This window comes from Chelonia mydas, chromosome 1 (genome assembly GCF_015237465.2).
Source record: "Chelonia mydas isolate rCheMyd1 chromosome 1, rCheMyd1.pri.v2, whole genome shotgun sequence".
NCBI lineage: Eukaryota > Metazoa > Chordata > Testudines > Cheloniidae > Chelonia > Chelonia mydas.
This window is the reverse complement of record NC_057849.1, coordinates 186,422,722-186,433,816: the sequence shown is the minus strand read 5'-3', so window position 1 is coordinate 186,433,816 and position 11,095 is coordinate 186,422,722. Positions and strand designations below refer to the sequence as shown.

The 11,095-nt window shown below is 46.2% G+C and overlaps 1 protein-coding gene across 12 annotated transcripts in view; it reads left to right on the top strand.

The window, feature by feature from the left end:
• Nucleotides 1–11,095, top strand: part of ARL13B (ADP ribosylation factor like GTPase 13B) — an 81,290-nt gene that overhangs the window by 40,564 nt on the left and 29,631 nt on the right. For all 12 annotated transcript variants that reach the window (XM_043538477.1, XM_037907084.2, XM_037907037.2 and 9 more), the window contains one exon: nt 8,553–8,658. In XM_043538477.1, the coding sequence (XP_043394412.1) occupies nt 8,553–8,658 (106 nt within the window). The remainder of the gene's footprint in view (nt 1–8,552; nt 8,659–11,095) is intronic.

Here is an 11,095-nt window from a genome sequence, read left to right as displayed (position 1 = left end):
CTGTACATATGGTAGTGCTTTGGGGTCATGGATCATGGGTCTCTTGTGCTTGGAGCTACACAAACACATAAGGAGATACACTGAATAGTTTATAGTCTAGTTTTAAGGTCATGTCTATATGTGTTCCCAAGAATCCAACTGGCAAAGGGTTCCATGTTCTGTAACAGCAACTGTTCTCAGCCCTGACACACTCACTGTACCAACACACTGCTTTCACAGTATTTATCTGTAAAGAATATCATGTGAGGTAGCAAATGAAAGCCGAGGACATGCTGATCATTAATATGGTGGAATGTACTCAGAGTATATAAAGAACTGTGTGTATGTATACTGACATAATGTTTTAAAAGTCTATAACAAGGGAGAGTTGACAAACAGGTCTTCTGCCAGACCAGATCATGTGTATTCAACTATCGCTGTCTCCAGTGTAAATTAAATATTGTAAGGTCAACACAGGTTTCAGGGTAACAGCCGGGTTAGTCTGTATTCGCAAAAAGAAAGGGAGTACTTGTGGCACCTTAGAGACTAACCAATTTGTCTGAGCATAAGGTCAACACAGAGAGTCCTATTTACATGTGAAAGTCAACAGGAAAAACAGGTCGGCGGAGAATGTGAAACAAACCAGAGTATGGAAGACACCTTGGAGCCAGCACCCCAGTAAGGAAATCACAAGGAGTCATCCTGACTCTGGGGACAAAAACAATGGACTTTGGGGTCATAAAAGGAAGGAAGCAGGACCCTTCTTTTATTCTGCACGTGAGTGGGTAACTGGGCAGTTTTACATTCATGAAAACAGGATCTCAACCAACCTGGGTTGAAACACTGCAGAAAAGGCTTAGGTGAGATAAGATTGCTTCAGACAAGGATTGCAGCCGCTGAGTTGTAGTCTCTAGAAAACATGTTCTACTTTTGTTTTATTTGTAACCTGTTGTTCTTATTAGCCTTGCTCACTGTCACTTAAATCTTAAACTTTGTTAATATACTTGTTTTCACTTTAAATTGATTGAAGTTCTGTGTTACGTGAGAGCTGATACTCCGTTGAATCAAACAAGCTTTTGTATGTATGCTATTCCCTTTGCAGTAGTGAACCTGGTAATTACTGTGAGTTCTAGTCAGAGGGGCTAGACCAGGGGTGGGCAAACTTTTTGGCCTGAGGGACACCTCTGGATATGGAAATTGTATGGCGAGCCATGAATGCTCACGAAATTGGGGGTTGGGGTGTGGGAAGGTGTGAGGGCTCCTGCTAGGGGTGTGGGCTCTGGGGTGGGGCTGGAGATGAGGAGGTTGGGGCGCAGAAGGGTGCTCTGTGCTGGGACAGAGGGTTCGGAGGGTGGGAGGGGGATCAGGGCTGGGACAGGGGGTTGGAGCTTGGGAGGAGGCCAGGGGTACAGGCTCCGGGCGGCGCTTACCTCAAGCAGTTTCTGGAAGTAGCAGCATGTCTCCCCACTGGTGTAGGCATCGCCAGCCAGCTCTGCACGCTTCTCCATCCACAGATGCCACCCCTGCAGCTCCCATTGCCTGTGGTGGCAGTGCTTGGAGTGGGGGCAGCGTGCGAAGCCCCCTGGCTGCCCCTACATAGGAGCCTCGGGGGGACATGCCACTGCTTCCGGGAGCAATGCGGTGCCATGGCATGTGCAGAGTGGGGCCAGCCCCCGACCCCATTCTCTGGCTGGAGTGCCGGAGCAGGGCAAGCCCCAGACCCTGCTCCCCTGCGGGAGCTCGAGGGTCAGATTAAAACATCTGACAGGCCAGATGCGGCCCGCGGGCCGTAGTTTGCCCACCCCTGGGATAGACACTACAGGGAAAAGTCTTCATAGAATGTCAGGGTTGGAAGAGACCTCAGGAGGTCATCTAGTCCAACCCCCTGCTCAAAGCAGGACCAATCCCCAGTTTTTCCCCCAGATCCCTAACTGGCCCCCTCAAGGATTGAACTCACAACCCTGGGTTTAGTAGGCCAATGCGCAAACCACTGAGCTATCCCTGGGGTTTTGAGGGTTGGATGCACCTATTGTTAAACTGCAAAGTAAAGTAGGACTGGCAGAGTCCTGAGGGGAGAGATTGAGTGAAAGCAGTGTACTTGTTGCTGTGTCGGTCCCAGGGTACTAGAGAGACAAGATGGGTGAGGTAATTTTTTATTGTTGGTCCAATAAAAGATATTACTTCACCCACCTTGTCTTAGTGGGTGAAAGGCAATTGGAGTACAGGTGCTGACAACCAGCTACCACAAGAAAGACTCTTTCATGACTGCAGGATAACAAGGTGATTCTCAGTCCTGAGTGTCCTGAGAAAGCATCACATTATACTAAACGCTGTGCTGGTACAGTAATGTCGGGGGTGGGGGAGGGTGATTTTGGGTTTTTTTTTTTTTGGCAGCCTTTTTTATACTGGCAAAAGCCCTAGTGTAGATGCAGTTATACTGGCATAGCCGTGCATGTGCAAGTAGAGCTCATTTTGTTTGCCAAACCAGCAAAGGCATGCTGGTGTTGGTGTAAGTCGCATCTTATGCTAGGAGGGTTTGCTGTATAGCTCTATACGGAAAATCTTTTATGTAAACCCAGTGTAAACCTGGGCTAAGACAGAATTCAGTAAGTCAGTGGGTGACTTTCACATAATTGAAAAAGGTCTTAATTTAAAGGGTGCACTTTCAATTTAAAAATCATATGTTGTAAGTATTGTTCTACCTATGCACTCAATGTTCCGTGTCACCATTTATGCTTTTTGTTTACTTTTTTTTATGCTTCTCGCACTTGGACAATGAAAGCCAAGTCAGTTGTACTTTTAGGTTTGTAATGCTGCTGTGTTTCAAGCATATCAGGGGAATGTTGATTTGTTTAAAAACTGTTTTCATTGAAAGCTTAGTGTTCCTTTAAATATTTTTCTTAATCTCTGCCTAAGATATTGACACTCATCTTTACGAGGAGATTTCTTTTTTGTTTATGAGCAAACGAATGTTCAGTCACAATGAAGGAAAAAATTAACAGGAAACCAAATTTAAAATTTACCATTTTAAAGATTTGTTAATGTATAATGAAAGGTCTCTACACACCTGTAACAGAAAGAGGAGTAACCACTCAATAATTAGAAAATGACCAATAAGAGATGTAATCATAAGTATTCCCCTCCCCCCGAATCCCAGCTAGAAATGGTCCTTATTGCATGACAAAATTTTGTGTATAAAGATAGACTTTGCATGCTCTGAACGTCAACAGATTTGGGTTATTTTGAAGGAAAGGAAAGAGTGCCCTTCGCAGCTGAGGTCTTCTAATGGAGAATCCATACCCAGCCAACAATTTCCTTTCTTTCAGTGGGATCCTGTCTGAATGCCTCCACCAACTGCAATTAGAATAGTGTGGTGAGAGGCGAGAATTGGTCTGTCATTTTGGGTGTCATGTTAAAACTCCACCTGGAAACCAGTGCAAATCATAAAGCACAGGTGTCATACAAAACAGTGCATGCTCACCAAGGGTTTGTCTACACTGGCACTTCATTGGCAAAACTTTTGTCATTCAGGGGTGTTTAAAAAAAAAACACATACTCACCCGCCCCCGAACAACAAAAGTGCCGGTATGAACAGCGCTTTGTTGGAAGGAGAGCGCTTCTGCCGACAAAGCTGCTACCGCTTGTGCGGGGTGGAAGTTGTTTGTCGGCAGGAGAGCGCTCTCCTGCCGACAAACAGCAGCTACGCTGCATGCCTTTTAGTGTCACGGCTGTAGGGGCATAGCCATATCGTAATGTAGACATAGTCCAAGAGGGCTGTCACATTCTGTACCAGGTTCAGTGCACTTTGAATTAAGATGCAGTAATCAAGAGCACACTGCAGTAATCTAATCTCAAAGTGGCAATTGGTGAATCATGGCAGCAAGACCTGTGTCTAAACATATCACAATTTCTGGCCCAGGCGTGGATGGGAGATGCTGTGGATCCAACAGTACTTCCAGACTGAATTCTTGTAACAAACTGTAGATGTACACCCTCAGTTAAGGAAGCAGTTGCAATTGTCACCTTATTTCCTGGTTACTTTCCCCAACCTTCCAGCATCATCGCAATTTTCTCTTGGATTTAACTTCAGCTCCTCATTCATTTCCCAGTCTTCACCATATCTTGAGTAAGGCATTTAATAGCACTGGCTAGATTGGATAAGAGAGGAATAGAGCTGGGGGTCATTTGAGCATGCTGAAAACATTATTGGCTCTATGCACCAATTGAACAAGATGTGGGAGCAAAATGGAGCCCTGTAGAAACTCTCATATGAGAGCAGTGGGTAGTTCTAAGTTATTGCTTTTCTGTTGCCTCTGGCATTTCCCTGATGGGAATTAAATTGCCAGATTGTAGCTCCATCTGTCTTTTCTGTGGGTTTGCAAACAAGCCAGCTACACCCTATAATCAATGGTATTGAAGGCAGCTGAGTCTATCTGTAGCCGTATTGCTCTTAATCCCTCACCAGGTGATCTGCCAATTCTGTCTAGTGCAGCTCCAGTAACGTGAATAGTTCTGTAACTAGGCTGACAGGGAGAGATGAGGTAACTGGATGCTGGGGAAGTTCTCTTGCCATACCCACCACCTGAATAATATTAACCAGCAATGGAAGATTAGATACTAGATAACTACCAGATTATCAGTGGCAAGTGATGGTTTTTAAGCAGTGATTATACAATGCAACAGCTTCCTTAATAGTTTGTGTGTTATGGATTCTTTTGAGAATAAAATAACCACTAAGGCTCATTACTTCAGTATTGGGAGCTTTTAAAGTACTTAGATTAACAAAAGCTGGCAACCTGCCCTTAAAGAGGTGCTGACAATTTCTGCCAACAGTTGAACCAGTTCTTAAGCACTGGCTTTCTCCAGTCAGGAATGAAATGGGTCCAAAGCACAGGCTATGGCACTGCTAGTATTTTGGTGAGTAACAATGACGGAAACTCCAAAAGAAAAGAGAGATGGTATTTGGCTCCTCAAATGTAACAACAAACAAATGTAGTGTCTTGCCTTTGTGGAGGTGACAGTTGTTGGGGTTTTTTTTTTCAAAAATTCATATACAAATTTCATCACAATGGGAGGATTGTGAAAGACTTTTTGATGGTGCTCATTTCAAAATATAATTATCTTTAATGAAATATATTAAGGAAAGGGGGGTGTAATTTTCAGACTTCTTGCTGCTATGCAGTGTTTTTTGCTGTTGCTGGTTTTCTATTTAGTATAGAATCATAGCAGTTACAGAAAGTTCAAAATAACATTACTTTGATTTATGCTTGTATCCCAAAATGTTCTGCATCATCTACAAGCACAGTAGATAGTTTTCTTACTGAAAGATAGTTACAATCGCTTTCAGGAGGAGGAAAATAACGCCAGGGAAATATATTGCTAAATGGCAATCTCACAGTTGAAAGAGATTTGCCAAGGAGCAGTATTGCCATGGTGGAAGGTTTCAAGAATTATTAGTTTTTAATTAAAACAGGTAAAGGGAGGGAAAATGCCATATCGTGTTGCCACCGATCTTTTAATAGCAGTGTGGTTGCTCAGAGAACTATTATTCGTTGTATTGATGTCATCAGACTATTTGTTCAATCCTTTTGGAACCAGAGGCATTCAAGAAAAGCTAAATAAGTGGTTGTTTTTTTAAAAATTTGCCAATTTAACATGTTAAAGTCTCACTAAATAACCTAGGAAATCTTCCAACATTAAAATTTTAAAATGATCAGTGAATTTGTGTGACTTGCGTTGTTTCTTGTTGTCTTGTTTTACAGAAGATAGTTTGGATTACATCTGCGTCTCTGCATTTGTTTTGTAGTAAGCAATAGTCTATTTGTGTGACTGTAGGCTTCTCAGAAAACTGTCAAACAGCTGATTGCATGTTTATCTTAGTTATGGATCTGGAAAAAGACGACTAAGAAAAAGGTCTCTCTTCAATAAATGCTTTTTCTGAAACATTTAAAGTTAGGATTATTTGCAAAGCTCAAAGTAAATATTCTAGCATGCTTCTCTGCATACTGTTTCACTCAGATACAATTATGGTAAAACTGAGAAAAGTACATCACATTATATAGCAGGGATCAGCAACCTTTGGCACGCGGCCTGCCAGGGTAAGCCCCCCGGCGGGCCGGTTTGTTTACCTGCCACGTCTGCAGGTCCGGCTGATCGCAGCGCCCACTGGGCGGGTTTCGCCGCTCCAAGCCAATGGGGGCTGCAGGAAATGGCGCGGGCTGAGGGATGTGCTGGCCACTGCTTCCCACAGCCCCCATTGGCTTGGAGTGGCGAACCCCAGCCAGTGGGAGCTGCGATCTGCCGAACCTGCAGACATGGCAGATAAACAAATGGGCCCGGCCCGCCAAGGCGTTTACCCTGGCGGGCTGCATGCCAAAGGTTGTCGATCCCTGTTATATAGTATTACAATTTTCAAGAGGTTTTAGTATTTGTGTATTGGGAAGATGGACACACATGAACGTGTAATGTTGGCACATTTAATGGAAGAAAATGGTGGGTAATGGGGTAAAACTAAACGGAGCTTTTGGAGAAAGATGACAGGTATAGGCTGGTAAAGCAGATACTTGTAGTCTATGGTCACACAAGCTGATTTCAAGAGAAGTGAAATACTTCCAAAAGAGTGTTTGGCCTCTGAGAGTGTCCCAAATTTGGGACATGCAGAGTCTGTTAGTTGGTTGGTTTCTATGTTCTTCCCCAGCAGATTTTGCAGTATTTTCCAAAAGGAAATATTACAAGTGCTTTTGGTTGTAAAAGGGGCCTTGACTAAAGCTGCATGAATAGTGATTCCTGAACAGGATTTGGTCTTTCAGTGCGGTGGTCATCATCTTCCTATGCAAATATATTTGTATCTTCCTCCCTGCTGCCCTGTATACCTAGGACATCCTCCTTGAGTTGATCCTTAAGGCCTTACATGAAGTATGTCTTTTCCCTGTCTTGTAACATAAGAACAAAGGGACCTTCGATTAAACTAAGAGGTGGCAAATTCAAATCTACTATAAGGAAATACTTTTTCCACACCTCTGATTAGACTGCTGAACTCCATGCAACAACATCCTGTGACAATGACTGAGAAAGATTCAAAGTGGGAGTGGATGTTTATAATTCTGAATAATCTTGTTCTATATATAACAGTGACTGGTAACAAAAAGAGAATTAGAATGGAGATAAAACACCATTTTCAGGTTGTAAGCACCAATCTCTATTAGAAAAAAGACAAAGACCTACATGTGGGCTCATTATCTTGCCTCTGCTTAGTATGGGATTTCTTGCATCTTCTCTGCAGCATCTGGTGTTGGCCATTCTTAAAAACAGGATATTGGATTGTATGGATCATGTCTGATACAGTATGATGATTCCTATATACCTTCTCCTCTACGTCTCTTTGCTGCAATGTGTATAAGAAATAGGCCAATTTGATGAGAGTAGTAGGTGCTTTGTCAATTGTATGCTTTTGATTGTATGCCTCCCCCCGCCCCCCACACTTTGGGTGTTACATGTATTTTGGGCCCCAGATTCTACGGACACCTTCATGCAGACACAAGATTCTGTCCATGCAGAGCAGCTTGCAGGATTGAGACTTAGATTGTACACTCTCTTTGGAGAAAGGACTGCCTTCCTTTGTACAGCTTCCAGCACAATAGGACCTCAGTCCAGATGAGAGTAGCTGGGTACTGCTGTAATACAACTATAATTCCTATTAATAGTTATGACTCTCTAGAGTCTTATTAGTTTTCTTCCACTGAGGAAGTAAGAGTTGGAGCTATCCCTGACTGACTGCAATCATCTAGATTTCAAGTCATGGGTCTTCAGTAGGTGGAACACTGGAGTGTAGGAGGACCTGGAATGGTCTCAAGCATGATCTAGAGCAGTGTTTCTCAATGACCAGTCTGTGGACCGGCACTGGTTCCTGAGATCTCTCTGACACAGTTTAGGAAGGCAGCAAGCCAGTCCTTGGTATCAAAAAGGTTGACAAACATTGATCTAGAGCAGAGTTACTCAAAGTGGTGGTCTGTGGACTGGTGCCGGTCCGTTAGCCATTGGCTGCCAGTCTGTGCTCACACTGGGGGGAAAAGAATTGCCAGTCCCCCACATCAGAGAGCTTGAGAAGCACTGATCTAGAGGAATGAGGACAGGAGTAGGAGTCGGAGTCCTGAGTTCTAATACAGAGACTGCCACAGATTTTACTATGTGACCTTGAATAAATCGCTTCATCCCTCAGAATAAATCACTTCATCCCTCAGCCTGTTTACCCGTTTGTAAAACGTACTTGCCTAATTCATGGGTGCATTGTGTGGACTGATATTTGTGTAGTTGTTTGAAAGTTTAAAATGTATGGATTAATACTTGCTTTTTTATTGAGTAGATAAGGACACCAGAATCATAATTTTTAAACGAGTAACAAGCTAGTTTTCGCTACTTTCCCTCTTTCCTGCTCCCATCCATCCCAAATTAGTCTGAAATATATATATGGAGTTTGTTTTCTGAACTGGCCTCTAACCTGCTTGACTCTGGTTGTGGATCAGAGTGGTAAGTGCCTTTACTTGCCTTCTCACTTTTGGTCATCTTTTCTTTAGGCTGGCAAATAAGCAGGACCGAGAAGGAGCGTTGGCAGAAGCAGATGTAATTGAGTGCTTATCGCTGGAAAAGCTTGTCAATGAGCATAAATGTCTGTGTCAGATTGTAAGTATATCTTACTGTACTTGATTTATTTGTATAAATGTAATGCTTAGGAAAGGTGATAATGTGGTCTTGTAATCCCAGCAAAGATACAGCATGTTGGTCTGCAGTACAAACAGTTCCAGGTCTCACCCTGCCTTTGTGCCTCTTGCCTGTCCAGGAGGAATCCTTTCTAGGGCCCCACCTGTACATGAGCTCAGGCTGAACCAGTTTGAAATCATATTAAAATTATTCTTCTTTGAGTGATTGCTCATTTGTATTCCACAATAGGTGTGCGTGCTCGCCACGTGAACTGGTGCCAGAAGTTTTTGCCCTGACAGTACCCGTAGGGGAGCGACCCCTGGAGTGGTGCCTCCGTGGTACAGTATAAGGGGCACTGCGCGCTCTCCCCACCCTCAGTTCCTTCTTGCTGCCATTGAAGGTGCGACGGAACTGCTCTGCTCCAGCTTTGCTGTAGCTTGTCCCCAGAACTGCTTGTTCATTCAGTGTTGGTACCTGTAGTTAGTTAGTTTAGTTTAGTTCAGCCAAAGCGCCTGGGCCGGGGCATGCCCTGCGCCCCGGGTTTTAAGTCGTGCGACACTGGTAGGCGATCCATGCCAGTGAGTGATCCGCACGCGGACTGTTTACGCTGTTTGGGGGAAACCCATCTCAACAATTGCTGCGAGATTTGCAAGTCCTTTAAGCCTCAGACCAAGAGAGAAAGGGACATTAGGCTCCAGGCTATTCTGATGGAGTTGGTGCTGACCCCGGCTCTGGAGCGCCACTCCAAGTCGGAACCGGGCGCCGCGGTGTCGGTGCATGGTGACCCTTTGGCACCATCAACTAGTTGGCACCGCTCCTCGTCTATGGAACGCATCAAGAAGCCTAGGAAGAGGCCGACTTTGCCGCAACACCGGAGTAAATCTGGGACAGAGGCTAGACCCATGTCAGGCAGTCCTCAATCCTAACTGGCCCGTAGGCCTCCGACTCAAGTCGAGCGGAGTAGCGCGGCCCATTCGGAGCAGGCTTCCCCAGATGTCCGGATGCCCTCCACACCGGAGGCCCTGTAAGCGGCCCGGGATGTTACATCCATGCTGGTACCAGGAGCACTGCTGATGTTGGCCATGTGCTCCAGAGGCAAGCTGCCACTGGGATCTCTGCAGTCACCCCTGGCTCGGTCCTGGTCGAGGGAACATTCCCGACGCTGTTTGCCACCCAGCAACTGTTGAGAGCAAAGTCCATGTGGACAGCCCTCGATGCCCCCCAGGCTGGCTGTCTGGGTTCCGTCCGATCGGGACTCTCTGCACCACTCCAGCTCGAGGAGCGAATACCGGCGGGACCGAGGCAGACGACGCCAAAGTTATGAGTCTGCTTATAAGAAGTCGCAGGACTATAAGAGGTGCCCGCAGAGGCGGTCTTGGCCTGTCCCTCAGCCTGGGTCCTCCAAGGGCAAGCAGGCAGGGAAAAGGCAGTTTTGATGGGATGCCAGGGGGCGCCCTGACAGTTCTCATCTGGGATCCACCCTCAGTAAAGCTTCCCTTCTCCAATCGGTTGTGTGCTTTCCTCCCGGAGTGGTCGCGGCTAACCTCGGACCTATGGGTCCTCAACACCATCTCCTGGGACTACACTCTCCAGTTTACTTCTTCCCCACCCAACTCACCCCTCGCACGAGGCTCTGCTTGAATAGGAGGTGGGGCGGCTCCTGGGCCTAGGAAGCAGTACCGGAGGAGTTCAAAGGCATGGGGTACTACTCCCACTATTTTTCTTATCCCGAAGGCCAAACGGGGGGCTCGGGCCCATCTTGGACCTGCAAGGCCTGAACCAGTACATGGTGAAGCTCAAGTTCTGCATGGTCTTCCTAACCTCCATCATCCCCTCCCTGGATCCCGGGGACTGGTACGCCGCCCTCGATCTGCTGGACGTGTACTTCCATATTCATATATTTGAGGGGCACAGGTGCTTTCTCCGTTTCATGGTGGGGCGGGAACACTGCCAATTTACTGTCCTCCCGTTTAGCCTGTCCAGCTTTGGTTGGCCTCAGAGTTCTCCCAGGCCAGGGACAGGATGGACAAAGTGTTCACCTCCCTAGGGAGGTGGTCCTCCCCGAGAAATACGTTCAGGGGCAGGGCCCCGTCACTGGAACTGGTGTCTGACGCGTCAGACCTGCGATGGGGGAGGGCCCCATATGGGGAGCGTTCAGACCCAAGGTCTGTGGTCGGCTCAGGATTTGACCCTACACATAAATGTCAAGGAGCTCAGGGCGGTATGGCTGGCATGCATGGCCTTCCGCTCGCACCTGGAGGGCTGGGTGGTCAGGGTCCTCACGGATAACACGGCCTCGATGTTCTACATCAACAGGCAGGGCGGGGTCAGATCCTCTGCCCTCTGCCGCGTAGCCCTCAGGCTGTGGCACTTTTGTATAGCCCATGACATCTGCCTACAGGCCTTCCATCTGCTGGGT